The sequence below is a fragment of the Trachurus trachurus genome (genome assembly GCF_905171665.1).
Source record: "Trachurus trachurus genome assembly, chromosome: 13".
NCBI lineage: Eukaryota > Metazoa > Chordata > Actinopteri > Carangiformes > Carangidae > Trachurus > Trachurus trachurus.
The window spans coordinates 35,291,346-35,312,066 of record NC_139892.1 but is presented as its reverse complement, the minus strand read 5'-3'; the positions used below and the strand labels follow the sequence as shown (position 1 = coordinate 35,312,066).

Sequence of the window (20,721 nt, the reverse complement as noted above, 5' to 3'; positions counted from 1 at the left end):
CTTTTTTTTTTCTCTAGTCTCTTTTATAAAAGTTGAAATAAAAATGTATAGTTTGCATACAGTTCTTATCTGACTGTTATGTCCTGTCTCTTTTTTTTTTAGTCGAATCAAAACAGTTGAAGAAGCCGACTTCTCGCACTGTTCCTCTATCGCCCAAACAGAGACCAAAAGACAAGGTGACAAGAAGTTATTGGAGCTTTTTATTTAGATTTTCTTGCTATTTCTGCATAATTCAGTTCAAAACTGTGGATGCTCCTTGTGTGGACCACGTGTGATCAATATTTACCCTCTCTCTGTCTCCCCCATGTGAAGCCGCTGACCGCTAAACCCCCCAGCAGTAGTACTTTAAACTGGCTGAGCACTCCCTCGACTAGGGGCCAGGTGAAGTCTCGAGCGCCCTGCGACGGAGTGCATCGTATCAGAGTGGATTTCAAGAGGGACCATGATGTGGAGAAGGTGTGGGAGGCTGGAGGCCTCAGCCTGCTCACCTCTGTGCCTGTCACACCCAGGGTGCTCTGCTTTTTATGTGCAAGCAGTGGAAATGTTGAGGTAAAAAAACAACAACCAAAAAACAGTCATTATGAACTTCCTCCTCTCTCACAGCTGAATCTATATCCCAACAGTCTCTCTTTCTCTCCCTGTGCTTCTCCTCTTCTGTCTCTGTCTCTAGTTTGTCTTCTGCCAGGTTTGCTGTGAACCCTTCCATCTCTTTTGCCTGGGGGAGTCAGAGCGCCCCCTCCAGGAGCAGTTTGAGAACTGGTGTTGTCGACGATGCCGGTTCTGCCAGGTCTGTGGGCGCCAGCACCAGAAAACTAAAGTAAGCCATTGAATTCAGTTCTGTTCATTTTAAAGCTGTTGACAAAAGAAGCTTAGTTTAGATTGACAGAGTGTAAAGACTGAAGAATCTCCCTCTAGAAAGAAACTCGGCAGCCTTTGCCAGCAGACATCACTTAATCAGCGTCTTGGATTCCTGCCACCATTTTATTATTTAACTCCATGGCGCGAGCTTTGTATGGTTGTCATTTTATAATGATGTTTAAACATATTAGCTCTACACAACACAATCGAGCGCCAGCTGGATGGTTCTGGCCTGCGGGTGCATGTCAGTGTGCTTGTATGAACTTCTTTTCGTTACTGGTCATTCAGCGGTCCGCATCCAAAAGATGTGAACGCTCAGGATGAGTCGCAGCTCATTCTATGAAACAAATCTTCACCCAAAGAGCATTAAGCAATTTATTGCTTTGATTGGCTTTTATGTCTGACCAACTTAGCAGCAGCAGGCCTCTGGCTCTACAACAGAGTGTGGCTTAAAGGCCTGAAACCCCAGCTCCTGGTGAGCCTCACATTCTGCAGATATATTATACCACAGATACTCAGTGCTGCATGATTGAACATAAAATATCTACATATTGCACCTACCAGACACATGTCGAGTGGAAACCCCATTAAAGAGTTGTTAACTTTTCCATTTCATTTAACTTTTGAGTATTTATGAATGGCAGAACTGCTCGTAGTTCGGGATAGGACAATGGCACACACATGCTTGGACTAATTGTGTTGACCCAAAGCCTTGACTGCAGTTTCCGCTTTACTGGCTGTCTACAACTCCTACCAAGCACTGCCCTCTACAGCACACATAGCTGCAGCGTAATGCCTTTTATAATGATGTTCTTTCCATCCATCTCCCTGAATAAAGTAAACTGCACTGTCAAAACCCAGTAATGCGCCACCTAACTCGTTGGTTCATTCATTCCCAGACAGACAACACAGTTTGGCTAAAGTGGATAATTCCATTACATGTCAAACCTAGGTGACATATTTGGTACTAATTTGCTGTGAATAGGACTGCATTGTTGGTTTGGGCATGGAAAAATTTTGAATTTGCCCCTGAAATGATCTCACGGCACTTTTTTTTTTTTTTTGGTTTCTGTCATTATAGCAGCAGCTGCTAGAGTGTGATAAGTGCCGAAACAGCTATCACCCGGAGTGCCTGGGTCCCAACCATCCCACCAGACCCACCAAGAAGAAGAGAGTCTGGGTATGAACAAACACAACTCCTCCCTTAGCAACCCCCCATTCGATATCACTGCCTGACTAAACTTTAAGCATCAGGCTGCCTCTTCCTTCTGTTCACACATTGTCCCAGCTTCCACATTTTACTCCTCACAGTGTCACTTTCACACCAGCTCCGCTCTTTTAAACAACTGCCTGCAAGTTTGTGTGATGCGGTCACCACCTCACCAATGCCTTCTTTCTTTCTTTCTTTCTTTCTTTCTTTCTTTCTTTCTTTCTTTCTTTCTTTCTTTCTGTCTTTCTGTCTTTCTTTCTGTCTTTCATTCTCTCTGTCTTTCTTTTTCTTTCTTTCTGTCTTTCTTTCTTTCTTTCTTTCTTTCTTTCTTTCTTTCTTTCTTTCTGTCTTTCATTCTCTCTGTCTTTCTTTTTCTTTCTTTCTGTCTTTCTTTCTTTCTTTCTTTCTTTCTGTCTTTCTTTCTTTTTTCGTTCTGTCTTTCCTTTTTTCTTTCTCTCTTTCTGTCTTTTATTTGTTCTATCTTTCTTTCTTTCTTTCTTTCTTTCTTTCTTTCTTTTTCGTTCTTTCTTTCATTCTTTCTTTCTTTCTTTCTTTCTTTCTTTCTTTCTTTCTTTCTTTCTTGCTTTGCAGGTTTGCACCAAGTGTGTGCGCTGTAAAAGTTGTGGAGCCACTAAACCTGGGAAGTCCTGGGACGCCCAGTGGTCACACGACTTCTCCATGTGTCATGACTGTGCCAAACTCTTTGCTAAAGGTGAGCAAGGCGGTGAAACGATAAATATTCTTTAAAAAAAAATCAGATGTGACATTACAAGGGCATTTGAATCCAATCCATCTCACACTGAACGGTTTAATCTGATCGTACCTGTTGCGATCTTTTCTCTCAGGGAACTTCTGCCCGCTGTGTGATAAGTGCTACGACGACGACGACTACGACAGCAAGATGATGGAGTGCGGTCGTTGCAACCATTGGGTTCATGCCAAGTGTGAGAATCTGACAGGTTCGTAGGTCCCCATAGGAAAATCACGTTAATACACACCTTCACCTTCCGTTCATCAGAAGTGGAGCTCTGTACTTAATATATTTCAGCGTTTAATTTGTCTTGTCAGCTGCCAGCGCCCGTGCAGCTGACTGACAGGCCGCCCTGGGAGCGCTGCTGCTGTCACGCCGATGAGATGCTGAAAGACGATCAACTTAATAATGGGCGCAATAATGACCTGTCATCTTTCGCTGTCGTGTCCCCCCCCCACCCCCACCCCCCCACAGATGAGATGTACGAGCTTCTGTCAAAGCTGCCGGAGAGCGTTGCCTACACTTGTACCAAATGTACGGAACGCCACCCGGCCGAGTGGAGGACGGCGTTGGAGAGGGAGCTCCAGGGAAGCATTCGCCACGTCCTCACCGCACTGCTCAACTCACGCACATCCACGCACCTGCTGCGCTACAGACAGGTGAGACACGCACAAATTGAATTGAATGAATGAATGAATTTATATCTATTTACGTGTCGTGCACCAATCAAGGCACCCAGCCTATAAGGGCTTACAAGACACATTATCATCATATTTAGACACCAAACTAAATCATCAGAGCACAGACAAAACCAAACAAAAACAAAAACCACATGGAATTCACATAGATAAATAACTTTTTCTTTTTGACCAGGCACTTTTTATAATGATAATAATAATAATAAATTGTATTTGTTGGCGCCTTTCAAGAAAAGGCGCCAACACTTTATGAAAGTAGCTCTAGTAAAGACTTCTTTTCTGAAGAACCATTCCAACTTTACCTCATCATCAACCCAAAACAACTCAGGCTTCACATTTTGCATTTTCTGAAACAAAAACTGCCTGTTCTTGCTTCGTCATATAACGGACAATGAAACACAAAATGCAGTTCATCCTCAATTACATTTAGATTACATAATGTGCATAGTCTTCCCTCCTCAGGTACTGAGTTAAACCGACCTACTTCTACTGCCAGAGGGAGAATCCCAGCCCTCAACTGGGCACATAAAGATCTCTTGGATCTATCCAATGGCAAAGTCACATAGGGTTCTGAACAATACACATGGCAACAGGTTCTGAGCTTTGGTTTAAACCAGATATCATTAGCCCATTTTTCTTTATACTCAAGAAATAACTTATGCTTCACAAAATTAACATTACAACGCAAACCATTAGTGAAAATATGCTGTTTCATGTCACGATGCCAAGGATACTGTAGATAGATTTGATATTGATATTGATGTAAACACACAGACAGACTCAATTAGAAACAGTTCAAGCAGCAGAATGCAGCTTAATGAGCAGAATGCCGATGTTCATAACGGCTCTGTCTGTACAGGCGGTGAAGCCTCCCGAGCTGAACCCAGAGACAGAGGAGAGTCTTCCATCCCGTCGTTCTCCAGAAGGCCCCGACCCTCCGGTCCTGACGGAGGCCGCCCCCCCAGCTCCCAGTGACTCCCCTCCAGACCTGGAGACTGTTGAGAAAAAGATGGTTCAGGGCCGTTACAATTCAGTGGTACGCGTGTTCCCGTTGTGTTTTCTGTTGTCTCTACATCTCCGTCAAAAGGAAGCGCATGTGCGTTTGTTTGCTGTACATTTACCAGGAGATCGGCGGGGGAGATCTATCCAACCGAACCACGTGTAAACACTTTCTAAACATTTCAGAGACTCTGTTTGCCTAATGCTTTGATGCATAGTTGGAATATTGATGTTGGAAAACACAGTTTGTTTGTTTTTTACTTTAGAAAATGCTTCATATCCTTTAGAGGGATGGTTCAACATTTTGGCAAATTGGCCCGTTGCCATAATCCCTATAATTTTAGGAGTAGGTTTGTTACCTTTAATTGTCAGTGCAAGATATTTTTAGAACGGCGGAGCAGAGCCGCAAGCTTTGCCAAAATGTCGAACTATCCCTTTGAAACATTTTTTGTTGAAGATTTGAAACTTGTATGTGTCCTGTTCTCTCAGGTTAGTGGTCAAGAACATGTAGTAGATAGCTGATAGGTGTTAGTTAAACTTTCCTCTCATTTTTATTTGCATTTTTTAACAGTTCTTCTTATCTTGTGTGTGTCTGTTCACCTCTCTCTCCAGCTGGACTTTAGTGACGACATAGTGCGGATCATTCAGACAGCCCTCAACGGTGACGGTGGCCAGCCTGAAAGCAGGAAAGCCAACAGCATGGTCAAGTCTTTCTTCATTCGGGTAAGAATCTCAGACCAGCTGCGGATCATATGGATGATATATTAATAGTATAGTTTTTAATAAATGTGTATGATGTGATGTTATTTCTGACACAGATTTACATACATGCTAAAAAAGCACATGTCATATTTTTTGAAAATCAAAATCAGAAATAGTTTCTTGATCCACTGATTTGGCCGCCCTTTGCAGCAGATATAGGTTAAGTATATTAGTCAAGTATGGCAACATCAAGCTATGCCCCTTCTGTTCAATTACAGTATGACTAACCACCATCTTGCCCCAGATGGTTGGAAGTCTGTGCAAGGGCTCAGGCGGCCTGATATGCAAACTTTATCTCGTGTTTTTCTCTTTCAGCAAATGGACCGAAGCTTCCCATGGTTCAAAGTGAAGGAGTCCAGGTTCTGGGAAAGGCAGAAAGTCTCTAAGTGAGTGTCCTTCGCACTGCAGTCGATGCAGTAGGTTGCACCAGTCACACAGTGCAGTGTCCAACTGTTCTGACTAACTCATTAGAGTTACATAAGACATCATTTATATTTACTCTCTAGATTAGTTTCACAGAATTATGATGGAATTATTTGAAAATGTCTGAAAATGACATTGAATATTCACTACATCGTTTAACTTAACAATGTTGTTGTGGTTTAAAAAAGTTGGAAATACAGCCATAAAATGAGACAAAAAATGAAGAAAAAATGAAAAACGAATACAAACTGTCTGTAAGTCAGAAGTTAAATAGCGCCTACTGGCAAACAGTGAACTTATTCTTAATAGTAATGTAAAACGTGTGATGTGCTGTGCATTTTCTAAACTGGTAATACGAGTTATGTTTGTAATTACAGAGAAGAAAATTTGTTTTTAATACTCCTGTAATGTGAACCCTACTGAAAAAAAAAACCCTAGGAGCAAAGCTGCACTTTTCAAGAACTGTAGGTCTGTAATTATTGAAATAAGGAGTAAGATGTGGTTTCTTGTGGGGGGACGCTGTACGGTCTTCTGTGAATAGGAGGGGAACCAGAAGGCAGTGAACTAATATTTATGAAATGTGCCGGCCGAAGAAAATAAGAGCCAAGTGGCAAGACCGGGATTTCATCTGATCTTCACATTATCTGTTTGAGCGGTGGAGGGAATTTGATTGTTCAGTTTGAGTGTTAGTCGCGACCGAAACGCTTCATCAGCAGTAACGTAAAAAACAGAAAGACAGCCTTTTTTTTAAAGAACTCAGAATAGAAGTGAAGCAGTTTTCTCTCCACACACCTTGACTCTGTCATGAGAGGTCCCAGGCAGGACTTAAAGCTGCTCTAATGAAATTGATCGCACCGTTTCTCTGATTTAGTGAACCCACTGGGCAGCTGAGTGGTGAGTCTAAGTGGATAATAGATGCTCGGAGGCCCATACACTCAGAATAACATATCAACCCATATATATTGGCTATATCAACTAATGTGATCATTAGAAGCTCTTGAGAGATAGTCAGAGTTTATGGTTAGAGAAAGGCATCAATGGAAATCCCCACATTACACATGGATCGGTGCATATGCCTTTATATCAATGATTAATAATGAAATGATCCCATTGAATAATTAATGCTGTGTACAGAGATGACAAGCTTATGTGACATTATTAGAGAAAATACATCAAATATATCAAAGCTCGTAACCACTTGTTATGTGGCACCAGGAGCCTTTCACTGTGCTGCTTATTAAAGTTTTACCTTCACACTCCCTCACTCACTAACTATCTCACTCGCTCCCTCCAATTTAGCTATCAGCTTTCCCCCCCCGACCATTTATTCTGCTTTGCCTGCAGGCGCTGTGGGAGGCAAGCCGTAGCGGTGTCACATTTCAGCCCAAGGCTCTTTGATGCATATTTGCGGTCCAATTGTGGTTTACTTGTCAGTTTGGTCGACTGCGTTATGTATCAGGGGCTTGGACGGATTCCTGCTCGGATGTCTCTGCCCGGCTTATTAAGTTTGAGACTTAGCATCACACCAGTTACTCAGCCTTGCTTGACTTGGCAGAACCCCTAACCTGGCATCGCTCCGTTGATGTGAATATTTGTTACTTACTGGTTGCTAACCCGCTGCTCAGAAGGTTTTTTACATCGTACGGGGACAAAATCCAAGATACTGTCTCTCTGACATGCAAAGTTTAGAGTAGTGCTCAGGGGTCATGTGTTTTGATTATTTCAGTACCATCTCTAGTTAGTGGTTAAGTTGAATTTTGTTTATATCAGGGTTCTTACGGATCCTTAAAAAGTCTTAAAAGGCATCGAATTCTATCTAAAAACAAGGCCTTAATTGGCATTAAAATGTCTTAAATCAATTTTTCAAACGTCTTAAAAATGTTAACACTTGGTAAGTGGGATTTTATGATTATAATTAGTCTCAAATCTCAAAATAATTGGTAACATTCTGACATAGAGAAGTTAGTGGCGGCCGTCACTGCCAAATTTCTTACCGCCACCAGCTCCCAAATCAGTTTTTCCCCCCCCAATCATTCATGTAGCAGTCACTTTACCTTGGACCACATAGGAAAGTGGGTAAAATTGTCCCTAACCCCATATAATAGATGTGGTGACGTTTTTTTTTTTTTTTTTTTTTTATTTGTGTTTATTGTGAAGTCGGTCTTAAATTTCATTTCAAGCGGCATTAAAAACGTCTTATTTAAGTTGGCTTAAGCTGTAGGAACCCTGTTATATGCTCAATTTAATAAGACTACACAATAAGTTATGTCATACTTGAAAGTATATATTTGCATCATCGCAGGCTGCTTGTCCTCACTGTTTTTAATGGCCGACTATCTAATCGAACTTAGCTGTTCGGAACAAAAACAAAGTCTACCTCCCTGACAACGACCTGTCTTTTATCCAGAATGATGCTCTTGACTCATTGCAGTGTTAGTGCAAGAAGGAAACTTTTCTTTGCTTGGTAAAGATCTATTTACTTGGGGAGAACCTGTGCTTTGAGGTGAATAATACCATTAATTATCCAAGACTTGTCTAGTTGTAAGTGTTGTTTTGATGTTAAAACAATTCTACCCACACACACACACACACACACACTGAATAATCCTGTCGGAGTCTTCTTCATGTCATTAGGCTTCACTGAAGTTGCAAATCCAAACGATGACTCATGGGGTTATTCTGAAGTTCTTGGTGATTTGCTCTGTTTGTTTTCATCCGGGGGCTTTGGCAGCAGCACAATCACAACTTTAGTGTTTAACTAGGGGTGGGCGATATGGCGATATTAGATCGTGAAGGATTAGAGTGTGTAGACAATCTGCCAAAGTGCAGAGATCGTAGGATCGTCTGGGGCACATTCTATAAATTGCAGTTCTATGCTGCAAAGCGCAAACAAAGGACATTTGCAAAGTTTACTAAAAGAGATAACAACAGTTACTTTATTTGGCCCTTTTCAATCAGCTATTTAGTGTTTTGATACTTAAAATCCTGTTAAAATGACTGTTGAATAAAACAAACAGTAATGTCTTCATTGATATTTTACTTTCATGTTTATTGAAAGCTACCTTTTATGTTGCAAGAGTGCACTTTATCAGAGTGTTGTTTACCTTTTACTATGTTTACGTTGTTTGCACATGTTGGCAAAACTGCAACTATTTAGATTAAAATCTGTTCAGAAAGGTTCTTTGGCCTAAATTGTCTGTTTTTCTTTTTTCGATTTAAGATCGTGATGAAATCGAAATCGTGACTTCATTTTAAAAAAATCGTGATATGATATTTTTGCCATATCGCCCCCCCCTATGTTTAACCATATCGCTGTCTCTGCTCTAACGGTCCTAATGTCCTCGTCTCATGCATCGCCTAACGTCCCTGGCTCTGTTTTGCCGCTCCTCCCCAGCAGCGGGCTGCTCCCGAACGCCGTGCTGCCTCCGTCTCTGGATCACAACTACGCCCAGTGGCAGGAGAGACAGGAGCTTTCCCGAGCCGAGCACCCCCACCTCATGAAAAAGATCATCCCAGCTCCGCGGCCCAAGAACCCCGGTGAGCCAGACTCTCCGGCCTCCCCGCCGCCGCTCCCCCCCTCGCTACCCCCACCACCCCCAACCATACCCGGTAAGACAAACTACAAGAATGAATGTGTAAAAAGAAGAAAAAAAAACTTACCTCCATGCACACTGTTTGTCACATCTTGTTGTTTATAGTTGTAATAATTTATTTTCTAAGTAATCTAAAATTGATGCTTCTCTTCAGATCGTGAAGACAGCCCAGAGCTCCCGCCGCCACCGGGCGTGAGCGACAACAGGCAGTGTGTTCTGTGTCTGAAGTATGGAGACGAGAACACCAACGTGAGTCACACGTCAGCTCAACCTCACCTAGATTTGTTTATTTATTTGTTTATTTATTATTAAGATCCCCATTAGCTGCAGCAAAGCCACAGCTATTCTTCCTGGGGTCCAACAGTATCAAATATACAGTTGAAAACACAAAACATAAACATTATAAAAATTTAAAACAAAAAAACAAGTGAGCGATATGCTTCACCTAACAAAACAAAAACAGAATAAGTGTTTACCTTTCTTAACTGTGCTTCATTCATTCTTCGTTATATTAATTGTTCACATACTAATCCTATTACCCACACTTCTACATATCATATGTATACATCATTACACATCACACATCATACTTGTATATACATTCATTCTACAGAATATACATTATAATAACACATATCATATATCCATCGAAATATACTCCATATATATATCCAGATATCAACAGTTAATGCCGATCCGTAATAAAACATCGTCATGTAAACACGTCGATTGGAAAATTATTATAATTATCAATATATATATATTTAATTGAATAATCCAAACGGAAAGACATTTCTTTCGGATCAAGATGGGTGGTTTATGCCGGTTGAGTTTTGGATCAAGATCCATGTAACCGTAAATGGTTAATCTGATCAAAGTCGTTTCTGCTTCTGACCTTCATCCACTGGCTCCTGTGTTTGTTTGGTTTTTTGGTATTTTTCAGTTAAAAAACATACACATAAACCTTTCCTCCACACTCAGCAGGGTATCAAAAGAAAAGGGGAAAAATTAAACAAGCAGACAAGAAAAGAACAAAACAAACAAGCAAACAATAAAAGAGGGGGTGAAGAAATAAAAAAAAATAACTATATACTAGGTAAATATACAAACAAACACACATAGAAGGCAAAAACATTGCACAAAGAAAAAAAAAGAAGTAAATATTATAAAACAAAATATGAACCGTTGCTGTGATGTGAGGCTCCTGCTGTAGCCGACCCCCTCGCATGGAACGCAGGAGGATTATAAGCTGCTTCATTAAAGAGAAAACCGGAGACAAAAGTAACGTTTGCAGCACATGATATAGGTCCATGTTGATCAGAGGAGGCAACAGACACGTACGAGAGAATGAAGAAGCAGTGACAGCGTTTATTTACTGTTTTCAACAAATTAGACCAGCAAAACTTCACTGCGCATGTCACAGTGAATTTATTCAGATTAACTGCTTGATGCATGTACATACACGCACATTTTAATCAGATCACTTTATTTCGCGCCCATGTAAAACAGTGCAGTTGCAATTTCCGATCAGAACGATTATAATCAGATTGTAGAAAAACGTGGCTAATGAGGCTGAATCTGTGTCACATCTCTGTTGATTCAGGAGGGCGGCCGGCTGCTGTACATCGGTCAGAACGACTGGACCCACGTGAACTGCGCCCTCTGGTCCGCCGAGGTGTTCGAGGACGACGACGGCTCGCTGAAAAACGTTCACATGGCCGTTCTCAGGGGAAAACAGCTGGTAAGACAGGACGGTTCATCCATCCATCCATCACACCGGTATTTACCCCAAGTGCTTATAATTTAACCCAAACCAACACTGACGACCCTGTCCTACTCTTTGTGCAGCGTTGTGAGAAGTGCCAGAAGCCAGGGGCCACGGTCGGCTGCTGCCTCACCTCTTGCACCAGTAACTACCACTTCATGTGCGCCCGTCAGTGTCACTGTGTCTTCCTGGAGGACAAGAAAGTCTACTGTCCAAAGCACAGGGATCTCATAAAGGGAGAAGTAAGTCTATGTCGATTTTCCTTTAGTTACTCAGTAGGTCTTCTAAAGGGGGGTACACACATAAAGATTTTATAAATTTCAACCGATTTTTTTATCTGTGAGAGACCCCACACATGAAGATAAAAAATCTGCGATTGAAAAAGTTTTGATCGTATTGTGTGTGTGGTGTCCTGCGATATTCCAAACACAGCTCACCACACACATCAAGATTTTTCAGAATCTCTCCGCACAACACCGGCTTCCCACACACAAGATGACTTTTGATTGAAACGGCCACGGTTGTTGGCCCCAATAATCGTAAATATTGAACATGTTTAATACTTACGATTATCGGCGCCGAACGTTTTCCGAGCCGATTGTCGGGAGAATTTTGACTCTTAACACACCACACACTACAGGAGAATCTTATAAGATAATCTTAAGAGCTTAAGATAATCGGGCGGTGTCTGTCCGTGGTCGGAAGGGGGAAAATCGGGGCAAAATCAGCCCGATTATCTTTATGTGTGTGGTAGGCATAAGCAGATGCCAGGCTAGGAGCTACGTTTTTGATATTTTCCCTTCATCCGTCCTGTGCTTCCGTGTTTTCTCTCTCCAGGTGGTGTCTGGATTTGAGGTCACGCGCAGGATCCTGGTGGACCTGGAGGGCCTCAGTCTCAGGAGGAAGTGGCTTGCAGGACTGGAGCCTGAAAACGTCCACATGATGATAGGTAGGTCGACCGCTGACCATGAATCTGGAGCTCCCATTTTATCCACTCAGCCTCAGTGTCTTTTCTTTCTTGATTTCTGATTTTTTTTTTTCTCATTTCAGGCTCCATGAAGATTGATTGTTTGGGGATACTGACCGAGCTCTCAGACTGCAAACGCAAACTCTTCCCTGTGGGATACCAGTAAGTGCTGCCATTCCTGTTTACTCAACATGTAAATGACATCTAACCGCTGAAAGGAAATTGAAATTTCCCAGGTAATTGAGTCACACTAAATATATTTTTGTCCCTGCAGATGTTCAAGGGTGTACTGGAGTACGTTAGATGCCCGAAAGCGCTGCGTGTACACCTGCAGGATCCTAGTTTGTCGACCTCAGGTGCTGGAGTCTGACCTGAAGAGCTTGATTGCTTTTGAGGAGAATCGTACTATAGCACACAGCCCGCCTCCCTTAGCAGGTAACTTGTTGACTTTTTCTATAATTCATGTTTCACTGTGTATACCACATTTGAGACTACAATATACTCTTTTTTTTTTTTGGTGAATCTCTCTTTTTTCTTTTCCACTTGTAGACTTTCCTGATCCATTTGAATCCCCAAGACGCTCTGACACGCTCTCCCCTACCAACACCCCCAAGCTCAGGGTTTACACCAGGAACCGGCATCCCAGCTACCCCCCTTGTCAGCGCTCGATAGGCCCCAGGCCCATGCCCTCTCCAGGTATGAATAGGAGATTGCATTTATGTAGAAACATTTTCAAAGTACCGGTAGTTACATTTAAAGGGATAGTTATTTTGGCAAACTGGCCCTATTTCCATAATCCCTATAGTTTTAGGAGTAGGTTCGTTACCTTTAATTGTCGGTGCAAGCTATTTTTAGAATGGCGGAGCAGAGCCGCGAGCTGCTCAGAGCTACGCTACGGAGGCTCATTATGGGATTTCTTGGTTTCCCTCATCAAACTCATCAAATACACAATCCAACAACTCCAAAAAGCTCTCATGGACAAGTTGTGACCTGCACATTCACCACGCTATGAGATAATAACACAACGTTACGATACAGAGTTGTTCACGAATGTGCAGGTCACAACTTGTCCACCAGAGCGTTTTGGAGTTGTTGGATTGTGTATTTGATGAGTTTGATGAGGGAAACCAAGAAATCCCATTAGCCTCCGTATAGTGTAGCTCTGAGCAGCTCACGGCTCTGCTCCACTGTTCTAAAAAATAGCTTGCACCGACAATTAAAGGTAACAAACCTACTCCTAAAACTATAAGGAATATGGCAATGGGCCAATTTGCCAAAATGTTGAACTATCCCTTTTAAGCATCAAATATAACTCTCAGCAGTGCCTAGTACATTCCTGTACCAATTTCCACTTGTTGTGTTTTGCAGGCGGTACCTCTCAGCCCCAAAGCCATGAGATAGTGACAGTGGGAGACTCCCTGGTGAACCCCGGCATGCGGAACATCGACACGCGCCGCCACAGCTCCCCTTCTCTCTCTCCTCCTCCCCACCAGCTGAACAGACAGAGAGTGATGACCTCCCCTCAGCCTCAGATCTCGTCGCGCCCGCTCACCTCGCCTCCTCCCCTCATCCCCTCTCCCGCCAGAGACCCGGAAAAGTCAAAACACGCCAGCAAAGACTCGGCAAAGAGCCCGATCCAGAGGGACGACGAGAGAGGCCGACCGTTCTCCGCCGACAGAAACAGACAGCAGCCATCCAGAGACCAGGGGGCGAGAGACCCCGACAAGGGGAGGCTGTCGAGTCGAGACCAAGCCGCTAAGGATGCTGAGAGGAACAGATCGTCCAGAGAGCTCGGGCAAAAAGACTCCGACAAGGGTGAACAACCAGCCAAAGAGCCAGAAAAGAGGAGAGCGCTGAACAAAGACTCGGGTCTGAAAGAATCCGAGAGGGGAAGACCTCTCAGTAGAGATCCCTTAAGAGACTCAGAGAAGGGGAGACAAGTAAACAGGGACTCTGACAAGGGGAGACAGGCGAGCAGAGAGTCAAGCAATAGAGACACAGAAAAGAGCAAATCGTCCTCTAGAGATTCAGACAAATCCAAGTCACTCAGCAGAGATTCAGCCTTTAGGGACTCGGAGAAGCATAGACCATATAGCAGCAGGGAAACAGGAAAAGACTCAGGCCAAGGTAAAGACAGACCATCTAGCAGAGACTCTGACAAGGGCAGACCTCCCTCGAGAGAGTCCAGTTATAGAAGCACAGAGAGAAACAAAGAGTCCGGCTCAGGGAAAGACGCCCCCGCTGGCGGTCAGTCCAAACAGGTCGGGGGCGGTGAGGGCAAAAGTCCCAGACTGGCACCTGCGAGTTCAGGCCAGTCGTCCCCTCTGGCGGGCACCGCCGTTCTCACAGGTCAGCAGAGAGGCGGCAGCGCCAAGCAGACGGAAAAGCAAGGGAAGCACGGAGGTAAGGACCAGGACGCTTCCTCCAACCTCAGTCTGCCGCCCCGTCACCGCTCCGCCCCCGCCTCCGCCTCCGCCTCCAGCATCCCCCAGTCGAAGGACAAGCCCAGCTCAGGGAAGGAGAGCAGCAGCAGCGGCGGCGGCGGCGGTACGGGAAATCTAATGCCATCTTCACACCACAAGGACTCTGTCATCGGGAAATCCAGCTCTCCGCAGCCTTCGTTTCAGAAGTCCAACGCACGCAAATCAAACGATCACTCATCAGGTTCAGCCACGGCGTCGGGCACCAAGCCCCTGTGGCCGTCGAGGACATCGGCGGAAGACGACGTCGTCGTCGTCAAGCGAGGCTCCCCGCACCTTCTGGCCTCCCCGGCCGCAGCCTCCGCCGCCAAAGACAAACACCCCAAAGCTAAGACGACCGGCGGCAGCAGCAGGGAGGCTTCCAAAGACGGCGGCGAAAAGGAGAAGACGCTCCAAAACAGCAACAGCAGCAACAAAATCCCGCTTCTCAACAACAACAACAACAACACTAAAGCCACCGGCAGCTCCAACACGCACGCCAACGCCAACAACCCCGGCTCTCACAACAACAGCAGCAGCAGCAGCAGCAGCAGCAGCAGCAAAGCGCCGGCGCTGGGAAACAGCACCAAAGGCCACGGGAAGGCTCAGGGGGAGAAGCACGAAGCGCAGGGAGGAGACCGGTCGTCCTCCAAGAGCAGAGAGAATTACTCCTGTCCCGAGAAGAAGAGTGTCTCCGGTCTGGACGGCTTACAGCAGCTGGCCGCCGCCGCCGCCCCCGACAAGGCGGCGAAGGCGTCGTCGCAGTCTCACGCCAAACAGCCGACCAACCAGCTGTCGACCTCTCGGGACAAAAGGCGATCGGTCAAACCTCCGTCCGCGTCTCTGCTGAACAGCGACATCAAGACCGACCCCAACGGGACCAGCACCGGCAGCGGGATCTCCTCTTCCTCCTCGTGCCTCACCGCCACCACCACGACCACCACCACCACCTCCACCGTCTCCCCCGGCAACCTGGGAGCCCGCCGCTCGGCCCGCTCCACCCTGTTCTCCTCGCCGTCCGCCAGCAGCAGCGACAGCTCCGAGTCCGACACCCAGACCCAGACCGAGGACGAGGAGCGGCTCCGGGACCACCGCGACGGCCCCGAGGACGACCACGACCACGACCACGACCACCACGACAGGGGCATGGACGACAAACACCACGAGGACGACAGCGACGGGTCGGGGTCGGCCAAGCGGCGCTACCCTCGCCGCAGCGCCCGCGCCCGCTCCAACATGTTCTTCGGCCTCACGCCTTTCTACGGCGTGCGTTCCTACGGCGAGGAGGACCTGGCCTTCTACGGCAGCGGCGACGCGGCCGGCGCCGTGGTGAAGAGGAGGACCGGCGGCCGCAAGAAGTCGGCCGAGGGGCAGGTGGACGGGGCGGACGACATGAGCACCTCCTCTTCGTCGGGGGACAGCGAGGAGGACGAGGACAGCGTCATGAAGCAGAGGGGTAAAGACCCTTACTACTACAACTTCACCCGGACAATAATCAACCCCGGCGAGGGTCTGCCGTCCATCGAGGGCATCGACCAGTGTCTCGGCCGAGGCTCCCAGCTGCAGCGCTTCCTCAAAGACGAAGAGCAGCAGCAACAGAGAGCGCAGGCCAAAGCTGAAGAGGACATGCTGAATGCTCTGTAAGTACAAGGAACCTGTTGTTGATGATGAAGCTTGAAACTAGTTCTAGTTCCTGGTAAAGGGAGGGAGGGGGGGTAGGAACTGTCCCCTCAACACTTTCGATCATCACGTAATCGTTGTGTGTTTTTTCCAGCCAAACAGACACATTCTTCCTCTTTTTTGCATTTTTTTGAAGATTTTATAACATAAAAATCAACAACTAGGCAAGGGCAAGGCAATTTTATTTGTATAGCCCGTTCTCAAAGGGCTTTACATGGCATCACAACAACATCCTCTACCCTTAGACCCTCACATCCACTGAGGAAAAACTCCATGGAAAACCCTTTTAACAGGAAAAACTACCAAACAAAGTGTGAAAAAAAAAACTGAATAATCAGACAATGTAATAACAAAGTAAAAAAACCAAAAACTATTTCAAATAATTACATTAGGTTTCATCAACATATGCACTAGGTACCATGACAACTAACACATGTAGACTGAGTACTTACTTACAATTGCTTATGCCTATATTCAGATACGAATACAATGAGGAGTTCATTACAAGTATTTAAAAAAGAAAAACAAACAACCAAAAAATATATACAGACGCTTTCCAATAATGCTGGTTTTAAAAATGTTGTTTCAATCGTGTAGTTGTCTGTCCACTTATCATCTTATCATACGTCTTTTATGCTACTACTCTCAGGTCTTTTGCTCTTTTTTTTTCTGTCTTGTGTAGACACTTTTTTAATAACGCTGGGTTTTAGAAATGTCGCTTATTTCGGGACTTTCTCTTGGCGTCACATCCCACTTTGAGTTTGACCAATCAGCAGTAAAACTCAAACCCCACCTTGAAGTTTTTCGGGTCGTTCTGGGTACCTAGTTACTGTAGACGGGAAGTTCCTGCAGTGGAAACGCGCCTCGAGTAGCGGAGGAGTAGAACTAAAGCGATAATTCTAGTAAGGTTGTAGGATCAATAATAACAAACATGATCGTAAATTTCACATGTGCTCAAAGGATGTTAAAATTGCTCTCTTTAGAGTCTGTACACCACTATATACAGCACCTCTGGTGCAATTCTAGTAAAGGTAAGATGAATAAGATCAAGGTTGCGTATAATGACGCCCTTCGTATCTTGCTGAAGTATCCACGGTGGGAAAGTGCCAGCCATTTGTTTGTGTCCAGTAATGTCCCCACATCCAATGCTTTGTTAAGAAATTGTATTTATACATTTATCTGCAGACTATATTGATAAAAAAATTGAATTATAATGTCTCTGACTGACCCAACTCAGAGTGACACAAAATACACTTCCATGTTTTGGAAATACTGGTCTAAACAACTGTACTGTTTTTAGTTTGTGTGTGGACAAACTGTGTGCTGTCTATATTGTTTGTCTATGTTTCTTTGTTTGTGTCAATTGTTGGACTTGGAGTCTGTGAAATAAAGCTATATATATATATATATATATATATATATATATATATATATATATATATATATATATATATATATATATATATATATATATATATATATATATATATATATAATAACCTGACATATGGTCTTGGCTGTCTTCTGCAGGACCCTGGGAAAGCAGCGCATCGGGCAGCTGGACGGCGTCGACGACGGCTCGGAGAGCGACACCAGCATCTGCACCACCAGCACCACGACCACCACGGCCACGTCCTCCTCCACGCCGCACAAGAGCGCTCCGAAGAGGAGGGGCCGGGAGAGGCACGCGGAGAAGCCCGACGCCCACGACTCGAGCAAGGAGGCGGACGGCGGCGGCGGCGGCGGCGGCGGGGGAGCGGCCGGCAACACGCGAGAGGGACGGAAGAACCAGAAGGACAACTGCCTCCCGCTGGGCGTCGGGGTGAAGTCCCAGCCGCAGGGTCAGGACCCGCTGGAGGCGCAGCTGTCGCTCAGCACCGACCTGCTCAAGTCCGACTCGGACAACAACAACAGCGACGACTGCGGGAACATCTTGCCGTCGGACATCATGGAGTTCGTCCTGAACACGCCGTCCATGTCGATGCAGGCGCTGGGTCAGCAGTCGGAGCCGTCGTCCTCCGAGCTGCTGCTGGACGAGGGCTACGTCGGCGTGGACGTCAACCGCCGCAAAGACATCCTGTTCGACGACTTCTCCCAGCCCATGCCGAGCGCCGAGAGCGGCGGCGGCGTGGTGGAGAGCGGCGTCAGCAGCTCCATCTCCGTAGAGGAGCCGTACCTCCCTCTGGAGCTGCCCTCCGACCTCTCCGTCCTCACCACGCGCAGCCCGACCGTCGGCTCCGGCCAGAACCACGCGGCGGCGGCGGCCGGGAGCCTCATCTCGGACGCCACGGACCGCGGCATGCTCGGCCTGACGCCGTCCGACCAGGAGAGCATCGGCGGGGAGAAGAGCGGAGACAAGAAGCGAGCGGCGGGGCCGGGCGTGTCGCCGTCGGAGAACCAGCACGACGCCGCCGCCGCTTTGGGATCAAACAGGGACGGGCAGGAAGGTCACATGACCCCCGAGCAGTTCATCCCCAGCCCCGCCATCGGCCCGGTGGTCGACGCCCCCGGCAACCAGGACGTCTCCAGGAGCTCCGGCACCCCGGGGTTACCCAGCTCCCCCTCCCTGCCCCTCCAGGGTCAGAAGTACATCGCCGCGTCGGCCGCCGCCGCCGCCGGCAGCCCCGGCCCCGTCCAGGCACAGGTGTCCGGCCCGGCCGTCATCAAGCCCGGCCCGGACAAGCTCATCGTGGTCAACCAGCAGTTCCAGCCGCTGTACGTGCTCCAGACCGTCCCCAACGGCGTCACGCAGAAGATCAGCGCCGCGGGCGTGATGGACGGCAGCTCGCCCACGGTGCTGAGCTCCATGACGCTCACCACGGGCATCAACGCCGGCTTATCGACGGCCGGGCCGCTGTTCCCCGCCCACCCCTCCCACATCCACACCTTCCAGGGAGCGGCGCCGACGGGCTTCCAGACCGGGATCCCCAGCACCACGTCGGGCCTCCTCATCGGCCTGCCCCCCCAGACCCACGACCAGCCCCAGATCCTGGTGTCGGAGGCCGGCCGGCACGACCTGGTCCCCGGCGTCGCCATCGTGTCCAGCCCCTCCTCGCTCTCCTCTCCCGCCACCGCGCTGGCCTCGGCCGCCGGCAGGAAGCGGCCCATCTCCCGCCTGCAGCCCAGGAAGAACAAGAAGCTGGCCCGCTCCCGCAACCAGCCCACCCTGGCCCCCTCCGAGGTGGGACCCCCCCCCAACATGACGCTCATCAACCTGTCGTCCCCGCAGATCACCGCCGGCATCCCCGGCCAGCCCGGCGGCCTGGTGGAGCTCAGCGCGCTCTCCACCTCGCAGCGCAAGGTCCCCAACATCATCAAGAGGCCGAAGTCCAGCGGGGTCATGTACCTGGACCCCAGCGCTCTCCTGCAGCAGCGGATCCCCGGCCCGGCTCAGCCCGGCCTCCTCGGCCACGACGCCTCCACTCACCTGCTCCCGTGCACCGTCTCCGGTCTCAACCCCAGTCAGTCGGTGCTGAACGTCGTGTCGATGGCCCCTAGCGGCGCCGCCGGTCTCCTCGCACCGGGATCGGTCTCCCTCTCCTCCGGCGAGATCACGGGGCCGATCGGCAACCTGCTGTTCAAGGCCGGCCCGCGCGGCCTGGGCCTGTCGGACCAGCCCATGGTGCTGCAGTCACAGCTCAGCTCCCCCGTGCAGACCTCCATCGCCAGCAGCATCTGCGTGCTGCCGTCCCAGCAGACCATCAGCGTGGCCGTCAGCCAGCACGGAGAGGCGGACGTCCGACAGCACCAGTCCCAGCCCGTGAGCAGCTGCCCCGGCACCACCGTCGCCATAGCCCCCGGCCCGCCCACGCCGCTGAGTCCCGCCAACGGCCGCGTCGTCGGAGTGTTCACGCAAACGCAGCAGACCGCCGCGCACTCGCAGAGCAGCAGCAGCAGCGGCAGCAGCAGAGCGACGCCCGTCTCCAGATCGTCAGAGCAGAGGCCTCCTGGCTCGGGCTCGGGGGCCGAGAAGGGCAAACAGAAAGCCAAGAGGAGCCGGCAGAGTCCGGACCTGAAGAGCGGGAAGAAGCTCAAGTCGTCTCAGGCAGAGGAGCATCACAACAACCCAGCGGGACGACTTCCATCCGCCCCAAGGTCAGACACACGTGTACCAATGCTGCGTTTGTTTCTTATTTACAAGAAGACAGGAAAGTTTGCAGTAACTTTGTTGTTCTGCATAATGAATGTAACATTTATAAACATTTGAAAAATCACCCACAAAGTTTTTTTCAATGACTTCAGAGTCATTTGAACGTACTCTCAAACTGATTCTTCACAGTTTTGTTGCATATTCATGGTGGTAAGATGTAGTATAGTTCTTTCTGTATGTTTTATTCATCGGATGCTTCACCAAAGCTATTTTTTTTTATAATACATTTTATGTGTAATTGTTTTACACCACAAGAGAGAAGTGAGATGTCACATTGTCTGCATCTCATAATACTCAAAATGTATTGATTGCCTCATGGTTTAAATACTACTCACCACTGCTTGTTCAGTAAAGTTCTTTATTTAGCAGATATTCCCATTATGAACCTCCCCTGTCTTTTTTTTTT

General features: G+C 47.4%; 2 protein-coding genes across 2 annotated transcripts in view; one reads left to right on the top strand and one right to left on the bottom strand.

Moving 5' to 3' along the window:
- The window catches only part of rnf26 (ring finger protein 26), a gene marked incomplete at its 5' end in the record, with an annotated part of 86,211 nt that overhangs the window by 6,234 nt on the left and 59,256 nt on the right, over positions 1 to 20,721 (bottom strand). The gene's annotated exons all lie outside the window — the stretch shown is intronic.
- kmt2a (lysine (K)-specific methyltransferase 2A) overlaps positions 1 to 20,721 on the top strand; it is a gene marked incomplete at its 5' end in the record, with an annotated part of 50,395 nt that overhangs the window by 19,953 nt on the left and 9,721 nt on the right. The window contains 20 exon segments of the mRNA XM_083984366.1: positions 103 to 176; positions 313 to 549; positions 671 to 817; positions 1,940 to 2,038; positions 2,660 to 2,780; positions 2,914 to 3,027; positions 3,294 to 3,478; positions 4,377 to 4,553; positions 5,129 to 5,239; positions 5,594 to 5,664; positions 9,096 to 9,310; positions 9,449 to 9,543; positions 10,898 to 11,035; positions 11,143 to 11,301; positions 11,897 to 12,008; positions 12,110 to 12,188; positions 12,301 to 12,461; positions 12,576 to 12,722; positions 13,395 to 16,125; positions 17,696 to 20,260. Of these exon segments, the coding sequence (XP_083840492.1) occupies positions 103 to 176; positions 313 to 549; positions 671 to 817; positions 1,940 to 2,038; positions 2,660 to 2,780; positions 2,914 to 3,027; positions 3,294 to 3,478; positions 4,377 to 4,553; positions 5,129 to 5,239; positions 5,594 to 5,664; positions 9,096 to 9,310; positions 9,449 to 9,543; positions 10,898 to 11,035; positions 11,143 to 11,301; positions 11,897 to 12,008; positions 12,110 to 12,188; positions 12,301 to 12,461; positions 12,576 to 12,722; positions 13,395 to 16,125; positions 17,696 to 20,260 (7,738 nt within the window).